The 24,429-nt window shown below is 51.2% G+C and overlaps 1 protein-coding gene across 3 annotated transcripts in view; it reads right to left on the bottom strand.

Moving 5' to 3' along the window:
• The window catches only part of ARHGAP44 (Rho GTPase activating protein 44), a 164,543-nt gene that overhangs the window by 7,776 nt on the left and 132,338 nt on the right, over nucleotides 1–24,429 (bottom strand). For 2 of the 3 annotated variants that reach the window (XM_034989629.1, XM_034989630.1), the window contains exons 11-18: nucleotides 24,266–24,377; nucleotides 23,588–23,669; nucleotides 19,771–19,851; nucleotides 16,999–17,112; nucleotides 16,294–16,385; nucleotides 15,350–15,530; nucleotides 3,893–4,114; nucleotides 3–160 (exon numbers count right to left, since the gene is read on the bottom strand). In XM_034989629.1, coding sequence (XP_034845520.1) covers nucleotides 3–160; nucleotides 3,893–4,114; nucleotides 15,350–15,530; nucleotides 16,294–16,385; nucleotides 16,999–17,112; nucleotides 19,771–19,851; nucleotides 23,588–23,669; nucleotides 24,266–24,377 — 1,042 coding nt within the window. The remainder of the gene's footprint in view (nucleotides 1–2; nucleotides 161–3,892; nucleotides 4,115–15,349; nucleotides 15,531–16,293; nucleotides 16,386–16,998; nucleotides 17,113–19,770; nucleotides 19,852–23,587; nucleotides 23,670–24,265; nucleotides 24,378–24,429) is intronic. The other variant, XM_034989631.1, reaches the window with a different exon arrangement.

Here is a 24,429-nt window from a genome sequence, read left to right as displayed (position 1 = left end):
ACCTTTCCGGAGAGTGTGCGGGCTCTGGTCGGGGGTCGGCTGACTGGGGCTGGCGCCTGCTTGTGCCCCCGGCTGCGTCCCTGGGCCGGGCGTCCCCTGGCTGGAGCCTGCACTTCCCTTCTGCCCAGATCCCGGAGAAAGCTCCTTGCTTTTCGAAGTGCTGGAACAGAAGCACACGAGACGAGTAAGCGCCCCCGAACTCCGCGAGGCCAGCGCAGCACCAGCCTGCGGGTCGCAATCCCACGTGCTCCGCTGGGCCAGCTCCTGGTCTGCCCCACGCCCTTCGCAGATGCTCCGGGAGAGGTGACTGTCCCTTCTTGGGCTCTGGGGACCTGCGTTCCTCTCCGACCTCCACACCCCAGGTGCGAGCGCCCTCTCCACGCCTCTGCCCTCTGTCTGCCAGGAGCCTACGAGCATCCCCACTGTGTGTTGTGGCCACGGCTCTCTGATTCCCTGACCTCCATGGCACAGCCCCGAGCAGGGGGAGGCTTCTGGGGCCCAGCCTGGTAGCAGTCCCAGCAGGTGGGAGGGTGAACACAGCCCCCCAACCCCGCCGTGCTCCTAAATATGGCCAGTTCAAGTCCCAGCCCCCCAGGCTTGGGGGGGCAGTCAGGGCCAATGGCAGGGAGGGCCTTTGGCATCCCTTGAACTGACAAAGGGACACCCTGAGTCACCATGTCCCAAAGGGGATGCATCCTTCACTGTTGCCTCTCTGCCAGGCATTGTCCTAAGGAGAGAGCACATACTCCACAGAACAGGGACAGCAAAGAGATGGCCAGCTGGTCACTCCCCCCCGTCCCCCAACACACCCTCCACGGCAGACATTCCTAATCAAGCCCCAGATGTCCCCCCACCCCGAGCCCCTCCAAGGATTCTCGCTCTTTCTCCCACTTATGCTGGAGGCAGCCTGTAGCAAATCAGGATGAAAGCTGTCACCCTTGTTAGAAACCACCTGGATCCTGATGCCCTCGGGTATCAGGCATGGGGCTAGGGACCTAAATCCTTCACAGTGTGAAGGCTACCTCTTCCCCACAGAAACAGGCAGAGCCTATTTTGATCCCTAAATTTATCCAGAGGCCCCAAATATTAAAGACCTAGAGATACACCACCCCTTCCCGGCGGGGTACGGCCAGAAGGGCTGGGAGGCAGGGACCGGGGCTGGAACAGCAAAATCCAAAGTACAGCTGGTTTTCCCCAAGTGAAGGAGTTAAGGGAACGTCATGTTCAAGGCTGCGATAAGCTCTCTCCTTCTCAGGGTAAGCTTCAAACCACACCTGGGTAATCCGCCACCCCCCCCCCCCCCCCCCCCCCCCCAAAGCCATTTCATCCAGAGGGGCTGGAAGAGCGACTCCTTTCTCTGTTTAACGAAAAACAACTCGGGGGGGCAAGAACCTATCTTTTATTCTTCCTCAGGCCCAAAGTCACCAGGCACCCAGGTATTAAGGCCAAGTACCTATGTACCCTTCCCTCCACCTCTGCCACCATCAAAGGGAAGTTAAAACGATAAAAAGAAAACATAAAACAAGCAACAAAATTTGCTTCTTGTGGGATACTAGACTCTTCTTCCTTCCTTTGGATTGACAAGACATCTGCCCCGGGAGTCTAGGGACCCAGCAGCTCGTCCTTCTTTTCCCACCCACCTGATGCGCTCCCCCCCCTCCCCCGACCACCCAAACAGGTATTTACCTACTTAGCCTCGCTGCTCTCTCTCCAGCATAAGTGCAGCTGACCCAGTGGGGAGAGGTGGGGCGTAAGATGGTTACTAAGGAGCGCTACATGGAGGCAGCTTGGTTAGGACACACTCAAGGACAGGTTAGTTCTGGGGACACGTGACGCAGCGAGCTGGGGTGCGAAGGGGCAGGAAGCAGCGTTCGGGGGCAGAGTTAATGCCAAGCAGAGGAGTGGGAAGCGAAGGCTGAGCCTGGCTGGAGAGAGCCACCAGGTCTGGATAGGGTGGGCCTGGGTGGAGAATGGGGAGGCTGGAGCAAGCCAGAGGGAGGGGAGGGCCTGACATCCGGGGGGGTGGGGTGGGGGCGGACAGGAATCCAGCAACTGGAGGAAACATCACCTGGGCTGCAAATGTCCAGAAAACAGAAAAAACAAACAAAAAAACCAATGGAACACCCGTTTGTATTGGGAAGAATCCATGTGGGCAGACAAAAAGAATGGTAGAACATGGGCACCCAAGGGAAAGCCTTGGAGGTGGGCACCCCCAAGAAAAAGAGACGGTATGAGCAATGACAATGGCCTCTTAAATACTCTGAACCCACGGGTGATGCTCCCGGCTCATGAGTGAGTCTCTGGGCCACCCATCTATGACATTCCGGGAACACCTTCAGAGGCCGGGGAAATCCATCTTTGAGGGGCGTTTTCTACAAATATTTTTAATAGGTCAAATAGCGTTTAGCACGGGGTGTCGGTTGTAAGATGGGAAATTAGGATGAAGCCAAGAAGAGCGCAAAAAGGGAACCGTTGGAGATCTCCTATTTGCTCATTTCCTCCTCATCAGCCTCTCTGGTCCACAGCGATCCTTCTCTGCATCTCTGCAGGACTTGCTCTCCCGCACCTGCCTCTCCCAAGGGGACCTGACGCCTAGCGAGTGCACAGCCAGGGCCGGCGTCCTCGTGCCCTGAGCTGGAGCCATCAACGACCCGAGCACATCCATTGTCAGCTCCCCACTCCTGAACGCTGACTGTCCCATTTTCCTTTTGTCATTTCCCTACTTCATGGGGAAAATGCCTTCTACTCACTAAAAGAGGGGAGGAAAAAAAAAAAAACCCAACCCCGCAGTCCCTTCATTTAGGGAGGTAGTATTTGTGTGTGAGCGTATGTGTATGATAAAGATCGGCTGAAGGGGTCCCGTCAAGTGTCCGACTCTTGGTTTGGGCTCAGGTCCTGATCTCAAGGGTCACGAGATGGAGCCCTGCATCGGGCTCCATGCTCAGCGCGGAGTCTGCTGAAGATTCTCTCCCTCTCCCTCTTGTGCTCTGTCTCTCTCTCTCTCTCTCTCAAATAAATAAATCTTAAAAAAGAAAAAAAAAAAAGATTGGATGAAAAGGTTCAGCTGCCCAAAGCCTCCAAAATTTTTTTCAGCAGGACATGGAGGAATGCTGCCCCCGCTAAAAGAACACGCGGCGGCCTCGGATTTTAAGTAGTTTTCCCACTTCTCAGAACTTGCTCCATTCCCACTTCGAGGATGCCCCTCCCGAGGAAGGGCCACACGAGGCCCCTCTGCGCTGGGACCCTGTATGGCCATGTGCCCTGCTCCTGCGTCTGGTGTCTGCCTGCTGGGACGGGACTGTCTTAACGGCACAGACCCCGCGTTTTATCTCTGGATGGACTCCGTCCCCCATAAACATTCACTGAACTAGGGGTGCCATGCGCTCGCTCGCTTTCTTCTTCCCTGGAACAAATGGAAACACAACCCGCATCACACTGCACGGGGCCCCGGGCCCCGAGGGACCACATGACCGCCACTCCTTCCCTGATTTGCGCCCGCGTAAGCAGGGAAAAGGGCTCCTCCGAATCTAAAGGTGGAGAGGAGAGAAAGGGAGAAGTACCGCAACCCCGCGTGGCGAAACCGGGAAGTCATTCCGGCAGGAGAGAAGGGGGGACAAGAGTTGGCAACTTCCCGCCCTCACGGCCTTAGCGAGCTGCCACCTTACACGCTTGCTGGGGGATGCTCTTCTCGGGAAGCCCGGGGGGCTCCACCCGACAATTCGGGGGGAGTTGGGGGGGGTGCTGGGAATCCCTCGCTGCGTACCAGCAGGACGCAGAGCGCCAAACGCAGAGGCTCGGGAACCGGGAAGGGACAGCATCCTGGAGCGCGCGGCCCCCCCGGCCCCGTCCCGCGTGCGCGCGCGCGCGCCACGGCCGGCCCGGCCCCGCTTACCTGGTGCGCTCGGCCCCCGGCTGGAGGCCCAAGCCCGACGGCGACAGCGAGGGCGCGGCGGGGCCGTCCAGGGGCTGCTCCGGGAGGGGCGACGGCAGAGGCGCGGCAAGCTCGGCGGGCGGCGCGGGGGGCTGCATGGTGGGCGGGGCGCAGGACGCCTTCCTGCCGGCCGAGGAGCCTCTTCGAGCCACCCAGGACGTGTCCATGACCCTCACGCCCATGCTGGCGAGGGACACAAAGACACCCGCTTACCCACGCGTGACCAGGAGCGCGCGCCCTCCCCCGCGCGGCGGACACATTCAAGCACGTCCGCCGGGAGAACAACAGCGCAGCCTCAGGACCTGCGAGTGGAGTCCAAGCTCGCCCCCAGAGCAGAATGCAGCCTCTCCGGGGGCACGCACTCCCAACCCCCGAGGGGGAGATGGAGGTGGGCAGGATGGGGGCGGGGGGCGGCAGCGGGGCAGCATCGCACTAGAACGTGGCACTGACCAGCGGGAGACCTCTCAATCCAAGTATGCGTCCTTCTTTCTTGTCACTTGGGGTCTAGGGCACGGGCCCGACTCAGGACTCCTGCACTAGCCCGGGGACCCTGGCCGAGCTACAGTCTCTGCTGGCCACACCCGCGGGTCTACTCGGCAGGTAAGGGGCTGACCATGCCTATGGTCACTCCGGGCTGCGATTCGGTTTCAACCACGGAGACCCAGCTCCCGTTAAGTCGGCCAAGCAACCAAACACGGCACATCCACTCTCTCGCAGGGCTCACTAAACGCATGGCTTGCTTTGTTTTCAGAGACTGAACATGGCCTCGTAGCTACCCGAGGATACCGTACCTTTGGATTTTCCTAAGGCTGCAGGGACAGAAACATACAGATATTAGTGTAAAAAAAACTATGCCTTCCTTTGGACACCCAGGTGGTCTTGTCAAGGTCAGGGTGTGAGCGTGAGGCTTTTGCTGTGCCACAAATTTGATCCGATTTAGTTGGCCTCTCTAGTTAAAGGGACTCTTCTGCTTGAAGGGGTGAAGTTCCTATCCTTTATTCCAACGTGAATAGAGAGAGAAGCTGGAGAGCGGATACTGGTGTGTGTAGGGGTAGGGGTGTCGGGGGTGGGGGCGGAGAGGGTGTCCTAAGGGGGGAATAAAAGTCAGAACTAGCTGACTTCTGCTGGCTTCCAAGTTACATGATTTGGAAGCCTATTCTTTCTTTCCTCTGGTCTAGGAGCTAACTGGTACTGTGGTATGAAGTCAAGACCTTCACTGATGAAGCCAAGACCTGACCTTTGCCGTACCGAGGGAGACACAGACATTCGAGCAGGGAGGAAACCTTCCGGCATCTGTGTCTGCTGCGGATAGACAGGCACAGTGGGGTGTGGGTAGAGGGTGATCGGGTGCTTACTCTGCCCCACACCGGTCAGAGGCACAGAGCTCGTACACTATGAATTCTGCCCACGCAGCAGGGCATTTACCTTAGAGACCAGCAGCGAGATCCAACAAACCAACAAAAAAGGTGCAGGTTTGGAGATGAGCTGTATCGGGTAGGATTTGGGTCCTTTAAGGAAGCGAGCCATGGGGTACAGCCCCAGTGAGATGGCAGTAAATGACAGCCTCCTGACACTTTTCATGTCCTGTCATTGTTACTATTTCTCACCTCCCTTGTATGGCTCCGAGGAGGCACCTGGGGAGTTGGGGGCGGGGGTCCTGGGGACTGGGTCTCTTTCCAGGACCCACTAGTTCTCAAGTCCTCTTGGATCTGCAGACCCTCTGCCAATAAATAAGCAGGAGCTCCAGAATCACTCTTGGGGGCCAGGCAAAACTCGGGGAAAAGGTCCAGTTGCATCCCCTGACATTTAAAGGGGACTGCAAGGGACTATCAAACTACGGGCTTCCGAATTTATCAGGATGAAAAGCGCCAACAAGCTTCATATTCCACTTGGGGGAGGGAAGTGGAAGCACTTAGCTGCACTGGTGAGCGAGGATGACATGCATGCAAGATGTCCGCAATGGTGATCAACAGAAGGAGCCCTAGGGGATGTCGGTCTTACCCCATTTTCCTTACCCTATGCTCTTTCCATTCGGGGCTGGGGGTGGGGAAGCACCAGGTGAGCATGGGCTCCAGGATCAGGGCTGCTGGGGGATGCCTTCTACTTCCAATGGCATCTTCAAAGCATCAGAAAGCTCAGACACCAGGCGCCCTGGTGATCCAGTTTACCAAGCAAAGGGGCCAGCCAGGGCATGGGGGACACACTGAGCGAGACCCGGGAAGTACCCGTGGCAAAAATCAGCAACCAAGAACCAAGAGCTGAGCACACACTTCTGCTTTTACAAAGACACCGCTGTGCCGCGTGCAATCCCCACTTTCCCCGCTGAAACTCCTTTCTGAGGGGAGGCAGCTCCTCACATTCCTACTGCACATGCATCAAACATTCGCCGATCTTTTCGAAAAGCAGTACAAATCTTTACAAATCAACCACAAAGGCAGTGCTCTTGGGGGGGACTCAACGCATATATGCTTTCAGGGAAAAAAAAATTGGTATAAATAAATGGAATATTTAAGCGTTTGAATGTCTACATAAAACCCAACCCGAAGACAAAAATGGTAAAACTGCTTAGCACACTGCCACAGAGGGGAAGCTATTCAAAGATGGGAGGAAGACAACCCAAAGGTTACAGAAGTTTCTGCTGTTTTATCACAGGCAGAAGCAACAGTTGTCAGAGTCAAGAAACTGATTGTGTTTACCAAGAGAGGAGTGAAATGGAAGTATAATTAATCAAACACTGTTGACTCCATTAGAAGTCACTGCCCAGATCTCTCAGGCCAGTCTGGATGTCCAAGATTTCCCGTGGCCCAGTGCTTCCTGGAGAAAACTTAGAGGAACTGGTTTTCAGACCCCTTCAGAGATGAATCCAGGGCAGAGCAAGAAGCCAGAGGCCGGGAAGAAGCTCTATTAGAAGCAAAGGGTTTGCGCATCGGGCTCCCTGCTCGGCAGGGAGCCTGCTTCTCCCTCTGACCCTCCCCCCTCTCATGTGCTCTCTCTCTCTCATTCTCTCTGTCTCAAATAAATAAATAAAATCTTTAAAAAAAAAAAAGAAGCAAAGGGTTTGGAAATTAATAAGCAGGAGGCAGGAGTATGTTCCAGAATCCTGGAAGGGACCTCAGGGCAAGCCTCGCGTCTGGCTTTTTCTGGGTCCTGTGGGAGGTGGGAGCAAGGAGGCAGGAAAGGAAGTGCCCGCATTTGGCCCTGGGATGCCTGTCTCCCACTCCTGTCTTTTAGGGTAAAGAGCCAAGGGGGCAGGGAATGCAGAGTTCTCAGCCACTCATCATTGGGATGCATGGAGGGGGGACCCAATGACAATTCCTACTGATGCACAATCTGCCCTGTTGAACTCCTCCTAGTCTACCGGAACCTTATATTTGTATGAAACTTATCATACGACACACTTTGTAGCTTTCCTAACAGACGGTATCGGGGAATAGGTTCTGGAACCATCCAAGCCTCTAGACCCAGTTAAGCCACTCTTCATCTACAGAATGAAGCTAATACCTCCCATCCCATTTCCAGCATTGCTGTGAAGGTAATTTACCAGCAACCGAGTGGTAAGATACATTTAGCATGCTCTTGGACCCTTAACCTGGGGAAGGAAGCCAAGTGGCCACTCAAGGGGCCACGGTGATGGGTGAGGGGTGGGAAACACAGGGTGTGCCCTATAAGAAGTCCATCTGGCTATGCCAATGGCATTTTATGGGGTTGACAAGTTGGAGAACATAGAGAATCATGGGGCACATTCATGGAGGGAAGATAGAGGCTGGGTAGCTGGATTGTGAGGAGCTGGAGTGGCAGCTAGGCAATGGGGTGACCCCACTCCCTGTCCTGCTCACTCCAATGCTCCAGGGGAGCAGCACTGCCCTCTGGAAGGAGGGATTTGGGGTTTGAATCCCAGATTTTCTCATTACTGTGTGACAGGGATGAGTTACTGAACATCTAGTTTCCTCTGATGGTTCTCTGTAAAATGGGAATAATAGTGACCCCTCCTCCTTAGGGTTGCAAAGAACAAGAACAGTGTGTACAAATTACTAAGCACCTGCTAAGAAGCCAACAAGCGGCAGGCTTGATGATGATAATGCTCTGTCCTAATAGGTGCCAAGTACAGTTTTGTTTTGTTTTTTTGTAATCCTCACGGAGAAAGAAATAGATCGTGAACCTAAGCCTAAAACAGGCTGACAGGAGGGGGACAGAAGCATACGGTGCCGGTGAATCAGGCTAGCGGGAGATGGAGACACTGGGAAAACCCCCATCTGGGTCATGCCACCTGGGTTTACAGGATCTGCCACGAGACTGTCTTCCCTTCTTAACAAAACACCAAAGATTGGGAGGCGGGGGGTTCTCTGGTAGAAGGGGACCGAACAAGGAAGAGAGTCCCCCTTTTTCCTAGCTTCCTGAGTCTTTCAGGAATCTGGTGAGATGGGCCACTGTGGGTTTCAGAGGAGGGGAAAGCATCCGTGGAGGACTCTAGGCTTAAGGAACAGAAAAACAAAGAGGGGGGGCGCCTGGGTGGCTCAGTTGGTTAAGCGACTGCCTTCGGCTCAGGTCATGATCCTGGAGTCCCTGGATCGAGTCCCGCATCGGGCTCCCTGCTCGGCGGGGAGCCTGCTTCTCCCTCTCCCACTCCCCCCTGCTTGTGTTCCCTCTCTCGCTGTGTCTCTCTCTGTCAAATAAATAAATAAAATCTTTAAAAAAAACAAAACAAAACAAAACAAAAAAAAAAAACAAAGAGGGGATCCTCTTCTTTCCTGAAGTCTTACCGCCTAGCCCAGGGCATCTGCGCAGGAAAGAAGGGCCGAACCAGAAAGGTCTCATCTTGGCTGAAAGGTTCTTTGGGAAACAAAACTTATGATGGGGAGCAGGAGGCTCGGGCAGAAACGGCCACAACCCTTCACCCTACAGAAGGCCAGTCCTTCACAGTCCTCGGCCAGCCCATGTTGGCTTTGGTGTATTTTGTGCTTGCGAAACTAGCCCGATCGCCCGTGGGTGGGTGGAGATGGACAGACAGACGTTCATGGCGTTCTTAGCGTGATGGCAAAGGAAGGGGCCGGGCAGAGTTCCTCCTGGAGAAGCACGCCCAGGCATGTCGCTATCTTAAAAACAGGACAATGGCACTCAAAAACCTAGTCTGTGTCCTCGAAGCAGCTGACGTTTCCCACAGGCTGGGCATTTTTCTGAATGCTTCCTAAGTAAGATTTTACTTAATGCTCAAAACAAACTCTTAGTTCCCCACTTTGCATCTAAAGAAATGGAGGCATGCAGAGGGTAAGTCACTTCCCAAGGTCACGTGGCCAGAATTTGAACTCAGAAAAGAGCCCAACCCCCAAAGTTCATCCTTTGCATGTCCATAATAGGGCTCTTTCACGTAAGGGGGATTCTTCTCCCACAAGGCACGTGGACAAGGGAGTAGAAAGGTCAGACCTAGAAATGTCTCCCCTGATGCAGGAAATGAAGTGGTATTCCTGTTGTAAAGTCTGTAACCTGGTAGGCCACACAGGGAAAGCATAAGATCCAGAACCTTAAAAATTAAGAGACAAAGGACTGCACCAGTGGCAGGAAGAAGGAAGAAAAAAGCCCAAATCTGAAAGAGAGAAGATCAGGCATCTACATAAGGAACACATTTATCACGGAGCAGAAGTTTGCTGTGAACCATTCTAGGGAATGGATCGTCAAGATTAGCAGGTGCTTTTTGCTTTTTTCCCCTCTGTAGGACAGACATCTGCCACACTGCTTTTGAATCCTGATCAGGAACAAGCCTAGCCAGAGGTACTAACTAAAATATGGTTTTGAAATACACAAGTCTAGAGAGATCTGGATTGCTGTTCTAAAAAGCAGTTACATTTGGCAAAGGCCAGCCAAGAGAGAGGAGACAAGAAACGCATCTGCCATCAGATGGCAGAGCCTGGGGAATTTGGGAAGGTCCCCAAGCATCCGCTGAAGACTTGTAAGTTCAGGGAATGTTTAAGATAAACTTGGGGGCCAGGAAGCAGTGGCAGGGGCCTGTGGGGCCCCCAGATGGTGAGTGACAGGAAACCTGAACATCCTAAGACTTAGCCTTGCCTACACTCACCTGGGAAAGGCCAGAATCAGGTAATTTCCAGTTCACCGGGGATAGATAATTCCTTTCTTAAATACATAACAATGAAATTTCTTCACCTCCCCAGTACAAATAAAGGCTGGAGTCCTCTGGCCACATTTCGCAGACCCGGTCTCAGCACCCACAAATGCGTAAATCCTGGTGGTGTGGAAGCTGTGCTGGGGGCTCTGGGCCAAGAATATACCTCTAACAAGGTCCATTTGGCCAATGCAAACCCAAAATAGGAGTCAAATTTCCCACTGGTACCCGGGATGGCTTTCTAGGTAAGCTCGTCTTCAGACAGCTTCAGGCTCTATCTGAAATAAAATTATTGCACCAGCTAGCCACAGTGACATGCCTTTCGGGGTCACGGTCTCTGTGCCCTGTCCATCCTCCCCTGCAGGGTCTGCAAAGCACTCTAATATCTGCAATTACAGAAGCCCCTAGTTCCAGTCGTCGGGTGGCCATGGGTTTTCTGATTTAATAAATCTGGGAAAAGAAGCATGCCACAGCCACCTTATGAAGATCTGTGACCCGTCACGATGTGCTTAAGATCCTAAGAAGTCATACATTACGTGAACTGGCTTCAGCAGCCCATCAGACCCCAGGTTTCTGTCCCCTCCCAACCCAATACGACCAACAGTGGAACTAGTCGTCCAGAGAGCACCTTTCACATTGCTCCCGAACCTTCTCAATTAAAGATGCCTGTTCCAAATTGCTGGACATCTAGATGAAGGTCCAGGTGGGTGGGACAAGACCCATCACAGAGCAGGTGTCAAACACAGGTGAAGGATGCATCCCACACCAAACTGAGCTGTCGGGGAGACCATATAGATTTTGGGGTTGCAGTCAAGTGGCTCTGGTAGCGCATCTCTGAGGACCAGACCGCTGTGGGACAAGCAAAACGGCGGCAGGCACATCAAGTTTCCAGACTTGAAAGAGGAGCTATGCATCGGTCTTCCGAGTATAAAGAGCCAAGGCCACTGGGCTTTCTGTGGACAGACTGCCATCCTGCTGGGACTCCAGAGGCTAGGACTGAGCCGGCACAGCGGGACAGACGTCAGCCAAGAGGGTAACAGTGGAGAGCATGGGCCGGAGCCAGAAGGCAGCAAACAGGCAGCAGGGAGACTGTGTGTATGGGAAAGGCAGCGGTGGTACCAATGGGGTTTCTGAAGTGTACGGCTGGCAGCAGGCAGGAGGCAGAGAGCAGTAGAAAGGGGGAGGACGAGAGCCATCAGAGGGAGACGTGAACGAGGAAGGATGGTCCACCACGGACATCATTTCTCTTCTCACCTCCAGCCTTGTCCTCTCAACGATCCCAGCTGAGTTTGTTCCGACTCTGCCAGGGACGTGGCCAATGGAGGCATCAGACAAATGCTGAGGGACTATGGGTCCCCCCTGACCAACGGGCAAGAGAGTGCAGACCTCTTGGCCAACTCTTTAGAAGGCAGTAGGGCTCCACTCCCCCTGCTTGTGTTCCCTCTCTCACTGTCTCTGTCAAATAAATAAAAATTAAAAAAAAAAAAAAAGCGGCAGTAGGGCTCACATAAAAAAAATATTTGATGGGACCAGGGATGACACTGCCGTCGTCAGAAAAATAAAAGGGATCTGCAAGATTATTTTCGTGTATTATTTGGGACAAAGGATCCATGAAACAGATGTTGCTATTTTATAAAACAAAACAAAAAGCCAATACTAACAAGGCATGAAAAATACATAGTAACCTATAGCCTCAAATTTCCAAGTCGGCGCTTACACAGGGTGTAAGGGCACACGGGGTGACCTAATCAATACTTTGTGGTTCAGAGTGTTGGCAGAGTCAGGACAGCTCATATCTCACACCAACACCCGAGGGCTACAGAAGGAAAATTTTGAAAAATTTTTAAAAAATTGTATCCCTGCCAAATTCTTTATTCAGAACGGCAAAATCTTTCTGTGATTCAGTGCTTCTCAACCCTACAGGCACATGAGAATCATCAGCCAGGACACTTTTAAAAAGTACCAGTGCCTGAATCCCAGCCCAGGCCAATCAGGGCAGCCTTGAAGAATGGGGTCGGGGCCGCCGGAGAGCAGCCTTCTTTTTTTTAAAAGCTTGTTCTGTCTTCTGTTGCATAACGAGCCACCCTCGAAACGAAGCGGCTTATTTTTTATCTGGGTCACAAATCCACACTCTTGGCAGAGTCTGGCAGGCACAGTTATGTATGGTATACAGCATCAGCTGAGAAGGTTCGGCCTGGCGAGGAAGACTCCGAGACCATTCCCTCCCAAAGCTGGTAAGTGGGTGAGGGCGGTCAGCTCGGTGCCCAGCTGGGGGTGAAGGCCGGGGGCTTGAACTGCTCTCTGAGGGGCTGCCCAGGCTCCCACACAGCGAGGTAACAGGGTTCTCAGAGTGAGTATTCAAGGGACCCAGGCATAATCGACAAGGCTCTTTCTGACCCAGCTTCCGAAGTCCTAGCACATCACTTCTGCCACATTCTGGTAGATAAGTCAGTCGCTGAGGCCAGCTCATAGTCAGAGGGAGTGTGCTTAGATTTCGACCCTCAGTGGGGGGCGGACCAAGCACCTGCTGCCATTTCTACCACGAAGTTCCTGGCATGTGGAGGGATGTATTAGGTCCCCGTGGCTACTGTAACAAGTACCACAAAGTCGGTAAATGACGGAAATCTAGTCCCTCGCCCTTTTGGAGGCCAGAAGGCCAAAATCAGTGGCAGCGGGCTGAAATCAAGATGGCAGGAGGGCTGTGCTCCCTCCGGAGGCTCCAGGAGAGAAGCTGTTTCTTGCCTCTTCCGGCCTCCGGTGGCTTATATGCCTTGGCATGCGGCCACATCCTTAAATCTCTCTCCGCTCCATCTTCGCATTTGTCCTTCTCCGCATGCCTATGTCAAATCTCCTTCTGCATTTTATGATACATGGGATTGCATTTAGGGGCCACCCTGGTAATCCAGAGTGGTCCCTCACGGTCCTTACTTTAATCATATCTGCAAAGACCCTTTTCCCAAATAAGGTAGTATTTACAGGTTCCAGGGTTCAGGACCTGCTGCTAGCTTTTGGGGGAGACCATTATTCTGCCAACCACAATAATGAGAAAGGTGGATGTGAGCCCCAAAATCTGCCTCCAGGTCTTGCTAAAGAAACTCAGTTTCCCGAGTCATCCTGAATCAAAGGCAGCAGGACCAAAGCCTGGAGCTGGGATGGGAGTGACACTACCACTTTGTATGATGTCTAGGTCATAACAGCCATCAGCCAGGAAAATGATATACAATTGTTTGTTTGTTTGTTTTAACTTGACCAAAATGCTTTCATAAAGTGAGCTGCAATTTGTCAGTATTTCAAGAGGGTAGTATGAAGACTTTAAAATGTGTCCGTAGATTTTCAGAGCTCAGAAATGGGATAAATGAGGAGAATTCCCCTAGTGTTGCTAAAATAGAACAGGGGCCTTCAGCTGATGCAAATGGCTTTCTTCTCCCCCCAGAACACTTACAACTTTAGGCTTCTGTTTCTGGGAAAGCTGGTTAGAAACTGATCATCTGCAAGCTCACTGTACCTTAAAGCACCTGGGCCAGCACCCTAGGCAACGGAGCAAGGGTGACCCTAAACCAGTAAGCCCTCCACTTAATTTCATGTTTAATACAAATTTTAAAATACACAAACCACATCCATTTAGCGTGCAAGAGTAACTTATGCAGCGCATCCCCTCCCTATACCCTTAAAGTTGATGGTGGCAGTTTTGGCTTTAAATCAGAACAGTGTGCGGAACGGGCAAATCATTTACCAAGTTCTTGAATGACCGATCGTCATCAGAGAGGAGGCAGTTGCTTAACGTATCATCATTCAAGGGGCACCGGGTGGCTCAGTCGGTTAAGCATCCGACTCTTGATTTCAGCTCAGGTCATGATCTCAGGGTCCTGGGATCGAGCCCCGAGTCCTTGGACTCTGCGCTCAGCAGGGAGTCTGCTTCCGGATTTTCTCTCCCTCTGCTCCCGCCCCCACTCTCTCTAATAAATAAATCTTAAAAAAAAAAAAAAAAAAAAAGATTTAAGGAATTTCCTCTTACTCTCTCCAACTTCTAGGAATTTCTAGTTTTTCGTTCCCCATTCGCTGGAGAAACAATAACCAACAGCACAGAGCAGAAAACCCCCCCGGCTGCCTCACACAGCAAGGGTCTCCGCAGGGTGAGGAGACAAGCAGGGATCCGTCATCCCAGGACACAGGTCAGGTCCCCAGGGCCAGCTCCCACTCAGAAACCAAGAGGGGTGAACAGTTAAGATGCACCCTTACAGTTCTTGGTTTTCAACCTCCCCTGAGGCCCTTCCTTAGGAGGAAGGAGATCTTTCTGGCTACCTCAAGATCTGTCAGGGAGGCGGAAGGTTGTTGTCCGAATCTCTGATAATATATTCCCATTCAGTGCTTTACACTCCTGGTCCATTTTGAAAGAGCAGCCGCTGAATTTTGTGCTACAACCGCAATTTTTAATTCTTAACCAAAGTTTACTCGACTGGCTTGCTGGAGCAAACAATGCAATCCCCGTTCCTTCTGTAAGACACAGTCCGCTGATGCCTTGAACTTGCGGGGTCTCTCAATGCACATACTCTGGTTGTCGTGGCTGCCGCTCCCCACGGATCAGCTGTGCTCGTTACCAAACCTGTTTATGCCCACTTTACTGGTTTTGGGAACCACAGTACGCAGTTAACACGTTACGTGACCTGATCTGAATAGGAGTGTAGAGAGGGCCGTTGCCGTGCAAATGAAGTTGAACGCATTTATGAGTCTCGTGGGGACTCCATCACAGAAGGTGTAGGTATCAATCATCCACGATGGGAAGGCGTCTTAAACACTCACAAGGACTTTACATTCAGGTTGCTTCACGTGTAGGTTTGCTCTCTGTTTCAAAGAGACTGAACCTGGGAACGTTCAGCCACGCATTCCAGGAGATGCTTATGCAGGAGTGTTGCTGAAGAATGGGAAGGAGCAGAGCCATTGTCAGTGAAAAACCATTTGGGATTTGAGAACTGACCTACGTTTATACATTTGGAGTGAAAATAAAGTGTTCACGTATTTCTCTTCATTGCCCTTGTTGGCCAACTTTTTTTTTTTTCCTTCCTTCTGGTGAGAAGTAATCAATACTGCACTTACCTCCGTCCCTAGAGCAAGGGAAGCAAGCCAAGGGACTCAGTCACAACAGCACAGAGAAAACACAGAGAAGGAGGCAACAGCTTAATTGCTACACATCGCCTAAACTGCTGCTAGAGAGTGCAACCTTCCCAGCAATCTGGTTTGGTGTTAACTCTCCACCCCTCCCCCCTCCGCCCCTCCAACGCTGAGAAAGGGACACTGGTTCATACCCATCCTTTTTGTAAAACTCCAGCATCATATTATCCGTGGCAACGCTGAGGGGCCGGCGGGCCTGCTCAGGCTGGCGCCGGTCAGCGGGATCCATGTCTGGGGAGGGCATGGAGCTGTAGTTGGCATTGTGGTTCACATGTATGGGACTCCCGTAATTCCCGGTGATGTTGAACTCTATCTCTGCAGGGATGAGAGAATGGGTGTACGCGATCTATTGGTCACGCTGTTCCCGGCCGGAAGAGAGATGAGCTGATGCAGCCTGTCCTCTACACTTTACCCCTAGAAAACTGTGTCCCGTGGTTCAACGTTAGGTCGTCTGTTGATACGAATTCATCCTAATATAATTCATCCTATTAGCAGGTGAACACAAGTGCTCACCTATCACACTAAATATGATGAACATTAAATAAAGCAGTTTCTATTCATGGTTAAAAGCCAACTTAGTGAAACAGGAACAGATGGGTACTCTCAGAAAAAGACAAAATCATCTATCTCAAGCCTCATGGTTACAAGTGAAACACCAGAGCAGTCTTAATCAAATCAGGAAAAAGGGCAATGCCCACTCCCACCGCTGTTATTTAACACTATTGGAAAAGTGCTGGCCAATGGAATAAGTCAAGAAAATAAAATAAAAGGCAGTACTATTACTTATAGATGACGACACTGTCTTTCTGGAAAACCAAAGATAAAACATTGAAAAGGATTGGAAACCAGAGATTTCGCTAAGATCGCTATGGTTGTTGGCTGGTTAGTGTGGGCAGTGGTCACCTGTGGCCAGAATGTCGCTCAGTCGGGGATTGGACAGTAAGAAACCGCCATGACCCACGCATGTGTGTAGGAGGATTAATGACAAACACCTTTGGTTTCAGAAGTTGTGAACTCACAGTAACACTCTTATTCTTCCCCCAGCCCCCAACTCCCGTATCTCGATGCCACCACGTACCCCCAGGGAAGAACCAGTCTGCATGCTGGATGATGGGCTCGATGATCCCAACAATCTGCAGTGAAACTGTGGTCATCATTTCCGTGATGTTCCTGTGAGTACAGAGCAGAGAGGGGGCAGGGGCAGGTTACTAGCCAAGGCAGCAGCAAAGCACACCTGGCTGCACAGCCTGGGAACGGCCCCTGGACCGGAAGCCTGCTGACCTAGGTCTGAGAGTAGGCTTTCTCTTTGGAAGGACACTTCACCTTTCCATAGATGTCCTCCTTACAAGAGACGTGTGAATGAGTAATATATACGAAATCACCAAGTATCAGGCACCTTTCACTGTGAGGTGTGATTCTCACAAATGCCAGATCCATCTGCTTTCCAACTCTGTGCTCTCTTTTGAGACAGCCCTCCATCCCCTGCATCCAGATGCTGGGATGTGTGCTCTTCACAGAGCATGAGGAAGGCTTAGAAGAGCTTGCCTGGCCCACTACAGACTCAGATTAGCTCAGAGAAGACCTGAGCTCACTGCAGGCCTGGAGCTCTGAGACCATCATTGAGAAAGATCTGCAGAATTCTGGGTCTTCTCCTGAGCCTAAAACATGAGCAGGCCAAGAGAGAAATAGGACTTGACAAATAAAAGAGGCTGATGATTTATCTGGGGCCCTGGCTGTCCCGCCCACACGCCACCCCTCTGCATGTTCCTCCCTGTGCACTCACCCTTCTGCTTGCGGCCACAGGAGGTTGGGTCCTAACACAATTGCCATGTTACTGGGAGTCATCTTGTTTACATCTTGATATTCTGATAGCTTGGATAAAAATTTGATCAAGTATCTGAAAGGAAGACAGAAGGGCCAGGTTCAACTCGGGCTCAACCCCAGCCACATTCCCCCAGCAGAGGGCAGAAATCTCTCTCACGTAGCCCATCTTACTGACAACGAGACTCCTACATCCTGCATTATAATGAAGACATGTAACGTATCCAGCCATGAGAATGCTTGAGAAACAGACAGACTCCGATCTCACTTGGCTACATGCCAACATCCGCTGCCGTGAACCCTGGCCAGAGAAATTCCCCGTCTTTCCTTCTGACTCAGGCTCTGGTGACCTGAAGTCCCTCCTCCTTTTCAAACCTCAGTCACCTGCCACTCTCCCTGTGTGCAGAGGTGAGAAGCAAAGTGTCCAGGTGTCATCAGCAGGGACCTCTACATGCCAGGGCTGGTGTCCCCTGGGATTCACTTCAGTGGGGCTTTGAGAGCTAATGGGAAAAAAAGCTACACATAGATTTAGCACCGGAGCCAACAATTCACTCCCAGAGACCTACCCAAGAGAAATAGGCCCACACGCAAACTTGTACATAAATGTGCATCCCAGCAGTGTTATGCAAGCCAGCCAGAAAGTGGAGACCATCCAAAATGTCCACCGAGGGAGGAACAGATAAATAAAACGTGGCCTATCCATACGACGGAATACTATTCACCCATGAAAAGGAACGAAATACTAACATGCGCTACCACATGGATGGATGAACCTCGAGGACATTATCCTGAGTGAAATAAGCCAGACACAAAAGCCCACGTGTTGTAGGGCTCCACCCAGGTGAAATGTCCAGCAGAAGCACATCTGCAGAGACAGAGAAGGTAGATTCGTGTTTGCCAGGGGCCGGGCTTGGGCGGGGGGATGGAGAGTGACGGCTAATGGGAACAGGGTTCCTTTGAGGGGTGATGAGAATGGTCTAAAGTGAGTGGTGGTAGTTGTGTGAGTCAACACACGTACATACAACCACTAAATCGCACCTTTAAGAGGACACAACGGTATGTGAATTATATCTCAAGGAACTAATGAGGAAGCCGTACGTTAAATCGCTCTTGGGACTTTTTTTTTTTTTTTTTTACTTGTGCTATAATCTACATAAGAATTACTACTTTCATCACTCTTTTTTTTTTTTTTAAAGATTTTATTTATTTATTTGAGAGAGAGGGAATGAGAGACAGAGAGCATGAGAGGGAGGAGGGTCAGAGGGAGAAGCAGACTCCCCGCCGAGCAGGGAGCCCGATGCGGGACTCGATCCGGGGACTCCAGGATCATGACCTGAGCCGAAGGCAGTCGCTTAACCAACTGAGCCACCCAGGCGCCCTACTTTCATCACTCTTAAGTGTAGGTAGCATTAAGTATGTTCGCACTGTGAAGCACCATCACCACCATCCATCTCCAGATCATTTTTAGCTTCCAGAACAGAATCTCTATACCCATTAAACACTTCCCTCCCATCCCATGCTCCCCGCCCCCCCTCCTATCTCCGTGAATGTGCAAACTCCGGGTACCTCATATACGTGGGATCATACAGTATCTGTCCTTCTGTGTCTGGCTTCTTTCGTTTGGCACCATGTCCTCAAGATTCACCCGCCGAACATCACATCACATCACATGTATATTTTGTTTATACACCCAGTGATGGCCGTTTGGGCTGTTTTCACCTCTTGGCTATTACAGATGATGCTGTCATGCACATGAGTGTACCAAGTCCCTGTTTTCACATCTTCTGGGTCTATATATACCCAAAAGTGCTGTGGCCGGATCAGATGGTATGTTTAATTTCTTAAGGGTGAGCCATACCTTCGGCTGCTAGAATTTTGAACAGGAAAGCAGAAATACTCGGGCAGATGGCAAGAGGAGCTGAAGCTGGGAGTCTGCATCTAGGGAAGCACGGAGGGGGGGTGGCAGGGCCAGGAGCGGTGCTGGCAAGCCGAAGGGAGGAGGAAGCAGAGAGTGTGAGGAGCAGAAAAGATCTGTAGAGGAGCGGGAAGTAAAATCCCGGGGCGGGGTGGGGGGCGGGGGGGAAGCAAAGAAAGTGAGAGAGAGAGATGTGCCGAAAAGAGGCGGTGAACGGTAGAGCACCAGAGGATACTCATCTGGCTCCTTCTCCCTGCAGACGAGCTCAAGGACACCTCCGCCAAGCAGCTCCAGGTTTGCTCAGCCTCTCCCAGCTGTGCCTGAATACTTATCTTTACAATAAACGCACAATATCGGGGCACCTGGGAGGCTTCGTGGGTTGAGCGTCTGCCTGCCGGGGTCCTGGGATGGAGCCCGGTGTCGGGCTCCCTGCTCAGCGGGGAGTCTGTTTCTCCCTCTCCCTCTGAGCCTCCCCCACCCACTCATGCTCTCATTCTCAAATGGATAAATAAAAAATCGTAAAAAATCTTAAAAACAGCTTGCATTCATCTTTGCTTCTTGCACATCAGAGAACTCAACTAAATTAGCCAATGGCCTTCCAAAGTCATATAGTGCCTTCCGTTCTGTTCCTTCCTTGGCAACGTGGTCATTAACAACCTCGCAGGGTCGTCTGAGGTTGAAAGGAGACCATGCGCGTTAACCAAGCTCAGCACCCCATAAAATGCCACGCAGGCTAGTTACCATGACCCTTAGCCAGGAAACCGTGTGCGCACGGCTTAAATAACCCTGACCCCGCATCTCCAGGATCCGTCCACTTACCGGATGTTGTTGTGATTGGCCTTGGGCAATTTTTCACAAGCATTCCACAGAGCCTGAAGCCTCTTGTCTTGCTCCTGAATACTGGGGAATAAACAGGAAAGCCACTCACTGGCTGAGCATGGGTCAATCAGATCTCACTGGCAATCATATTAACCAGCTGGAGAATGAGAAGCCAACAGTTGTGCCTGACCCTCCCGGCGAGCTATTATTAGTCAGGTGCTGAGTGATGACTATTTCCCTCTCTGCGTGTCCCCCGTCTTGTCCTGCAGACCTCCCCGGCACATGTCACAGGTCTCAGGTGAATGCAGGCCAGGGGAGCAGGTGGGGGCAGGAGGGAAGAAGCCAGACACCTGCTCTAGAGCAAGGCCGGGCCGTGGGGTTGTCAGGAGGGAGACTGGCACAGAAACCAGGATACAACACACCCGTCAAGAGAGCTCAACCCACTTTCGTGGGGCAGCCTATTGTCCAGTTCAGTAGATGGTACTTAAAGTTCCTTGGCATCTGACGCATCATAGGTGCTCAATAAACACTTTTTTTTTTAAAGATTTTATTTTTCAACAGAGAGAGAGAGACAGCGAGAGAGGGAACACAAGCAGGGGGAGTGGGAGAGGGAGAAGCAGGCTTCCCGCTGAGCAGGGAACCCGATGCGGGGCTCGATCCCAGCACCCTGGGATCATGACCCGAGCCGAAGGCAGATGCCCAACGACTGAGCCACCCAGGCGCCCCTCTTGCTGAGATTTTTATGGGGAATACTGAATATTGATTAGAAATACCAAATTTATAGGTTAATTTTGGAAGATTGACTTTATGTACTTCCTCTCCTTTAGTTCAAATAGACTTTTTTACGTTCTTCAGTAGGTTTTCAGACTTTTCAAATAAGGCCTATCCATTTCTTCCTTTCTTTTTAAGATTTTATTTATTTGACAGAGAGAGCACAAGCAGGGGGAGCAGTAGAGGGAGAGGGAGAAACAGGCTCTCCGCTGAGCAGGGAGCCCGATGCGGGGCTCGATCCCAGGACCCTGGGATCATGACCTGAGCCGAAGGCAAATGCTTAACGACTGAGCCACCCAGGTGCCCCCAATAAACACCTTTTGAATCGGTACATTATATGAGCTCAAAATACACATACGGAAATCTGACCTTCACGAGCTAACTCAGAGATGAATAATTTCCACAAACCAATGATTCTCCACTCTACAAAAGGTCTGCTCCAAGGGTTTTTATTTATTTTTTTAAATTTTAATAAGGCCTCTAAGGATTAAAAGAGATTACTTATAGACTACATTTTATATATGCTTCTCATGAAAATCTACAAGGCACACATGGTTAGGAAGGCCTTTCCGCTCAAAGAATCTTTTCTCCAGAAAAACTAAAAGGAAAACGTCAGCAGGGTGAGGGCTCAGCTTTGACCCCTTAACCTGGGACCCTGAGGGCGGTGGTCATCACCCACACACTTCATTGCCGTGGACCCACAGGCCCACCCACAGATCCTGACCCAGGGGAGAAAACCTCTCTTTTCTCTCAGTTCAGCCTTGAGGAAGAGGTAAGCATTCTCCAAAACACATTTTCCCTAGGACTCTAAAGTGCAAACCAAACATGCCATTTAGAAATGGAAAGGTGAACAGATCCTATTTGTGAAGCGGCTGAAATTTGACCACAGGCTGGACGAGGAGGGTTTGGTGCAGGGAGGTCATTAAAGACCCAGCTCCATCCTGCCCGTGATCTCGTGCCAACTACTGAATCTCTGTGTAACCTCACCTCCCTCATCTGTGAAATGGGTTCATGGGACGACCTCCCACCTGGAGTCGGCAAGAGCGGTATAGAGGGGCCTCTGTACAAAGTGCTCAGCAGAGGGTCTGGTTGATCTCAAGCTTCCAATCAGGGTCTTGAGGGGAAAGGGCAGACGCTGCCAAGACCCGGCTAGACCCCAATGCCCCGGCTGTCCTCCCTTTTCTAGCTCCTCTATCATCACGATCGCATATACGGCCCGGAAATAAAAGGGACCGTTTCCCAAATAATGCAATATATGTTAAGAAGAAAAAAGAAGAAGGTAGCAGGAGGGGAAGAATGAAGCAGGGGAAATCGGAGGGGGAGACGAACCATGAGAGACGATGGACTCTGAAAAACAAACTGAGGGTTCTGGAGGGGAGGGGGTGGGAGGATGGGTTAGTTGGTGGTGGGTGTTGAGGAGGGCACGTTCTGCATGGAGCACTGGGTGTTATGCGCAAACAATGAATCACAGAACACTACATCTAAAACTAATGATGTAATGTATGGGGATTAACATAAGAATAAAAAAAAAGGAAAAAAATTCTTAAAAAAGGGACCGTTTCCATCAGAGGATACGGTCTCATTTCTCTTCATCCCTAGGACCACTGAGTGGCTCTAGAGAGCGTTAAGTGCTGTAGCTAGGCACATGAGTTCCAGACCAGATCCCCTGGACTCAAATCCTCATTCTGCCATTTATTCACACACGTGCTCTGGGACTCACCTTCCTCACCTGTAAGCTGGGGAAAACAGCACAACCCACTTTCAAAGGGTTCGTTCCTGTGACAACTAAATGAGTTAAATGCGTATAATGAGCTCAGAACAGTGACAAGCCTGTAAAAAACCCTCGGCAGAGGTATTGCTCATGATCAGTATCCTCATGGAGCTCCCACCCACGCTCCACAAGAGACGTAAGCATGCCAGGTAATCAGCCTGGCTTTTCTGACGCACAGTCTCTACTCTACCTTGGGAAAAAAAGCCAGCGCCATGCAAAATGACTGCAGCTGGTGGGTTTTCTAACGCCACACACACAGAGCCTGGCTTCCCCTGGAGGTCAGCTGGGCTCTTGCAGGGCCCAAAGAAGCACATGCCTACTCGAGCATTCCTCCCGACAACCTAAGCTGGCTGTGCTTTGAGACTAAACCTACGACTAGAGAGCTCTAGAAATCATGTCCCTTCTGGGGCACCCGGCTGAGGGCAGCCTGCAGACCAGATGTCAAGCTTTTATATTAGCTACTAATGAGCCGCTATTAATATATTTGTAACGATTACAAGTAAGAGTGAAGACCCTACGGCCCCTCCCTTGTTCTATTTTTCTCTCCAGAAGGAATCACGACGATCCGCTTGTGTGAGCCCTTCCAGAACCTTCTATGCATTTATGCATCTATAGATGCATTCCTAAAATTGTATGGTTTTGACTATGTTTAAAAAAAAAAAAACAGAATATCATATGTGTCCTTATTAACTTGTTTTATTTCACTGAAAAGTTAAGTCTTCCTATCTTTTCGTGTTAGCAGGAATAGCTCGACCAGGGTTTTTTTTTAGGGTTTTTTTTTTTTAAAGATTTTATTTATTTACTTGACAGAGAGAGCCACAGCGAGAGAGGGAACACAAACAGGGGGAGCGGGAGAGGGAGAAGCAGGCTCCCCGCGGAGCAGGGAGCCCGATGCGGGGCTCGATCCCAGGACCCCGGGATCATGACCTGAACCGAAGGCAGATGCTTAATGACTGAGCCACCCAGGCGCCCCGCGACCAGGGTTTTTAAGCACTACAGAGTATGTCACAGTGTAGATATGCCATGGTTTATTTCTTCATGCCCCTGGTCCCCCCACCAATACATCTTTAATCGTATCTAAGCTTTTGCTATTCAAAGTAACACTGTCATCAGCATCCTTATACATGCTTCTCTGGGTCCAAGTATGAGCACTTCTCCATGATATACACCAAGAAGCGGAGTTGTAAGATCATAGGTTGCACACTTTCCTAATTTCAGTAAATACTTCCAAATAACTGCCACCCAACCACGCACTGCAAAACGTGGTGTACTCACTTGGAAGCCTGAATCCACTCGTCATAGAGTTCAAAGGTCATCAGAGGTTCCGGCAACTCTCGGAGGTAAGATTTCAAAGCTCCTGGATATCGACACAATATTGGTCCTGAGCCACTTTGCCCTCACACGGACGCGTCCTACCAGCCGGCATCACCCGCGGCACGTGGGTCGGGGGATGGGCGCCCCTGACCCACACGCCAAGGCCACACGGTGGCTTCCCACGTGACTGGATCGGAGGCTCTGGCAGGGCAGCGGGACCTGGACTGCCAATCACGTTGGTTTCCCCCTATTTCCCACCATCACCTCATCTGCTCTCGGCGCCCTGGGGAGATCTTTCCTCAGGGGGGCCCAGCAATCAGGCTTAAAACTAAGCCTTTGGGTTAGCCTGGTGGTGGGTATTGAGGAGGGCACATTCTGCATGGAGCACTGGGTGTTATGCACAAACAATGAATCATGGAACACTTCATCTAAAACTAATGATGTAATGTATGGGGATTAACATAAGAATAAAAAAAATAATAAAAAAAAATTAAAAAAAAACAAAAAACTGAGCCTTGAATGGATACATCTGACGCATGCTGGGAAGCCACTGGCTTGAGGGTCACGTGACCACGCGCCCTTCCCCGTGAGCCCCTCCAGCACAAGGGAGCCCCTGGCTAAGGGGCCGGGGGCACCCACCTGCGATGGCGTGGGGGTCTGCTGAGTACTCCTGCACATCCACCACACAGCAGTCCAGAGCGGCCTTCAGCTTCTTCAACTTGGAGGCAGACGGCGCTACTCGGAAGAGTCCCTAAGACAGCACAGGGGGTCAGTGCACAGCCCTGCAACTCAAAGGCACACGA

This window comes from Mirounga leonina, unplaced genomic scaffold (genome assembly GCF_011800145.1).
Source record: "Mirounga leonina isolate KUSES-001 unplaced genomic scaffold, KU_Mleo_1.0 Mir_488, whole genome shotgun sequence".
NCBI classification, from domain to species: domain Eukaryota; kingdom Metazoa; phylum Chordata; class Mammalia; order Carnivora; family Phocidae; genus Mirounga; species Mirounga leonina.
Note: the sequence above shows the minus strand (reverse complement) of the source record. Positions and strands in the feature narration are given on the sequence as shown.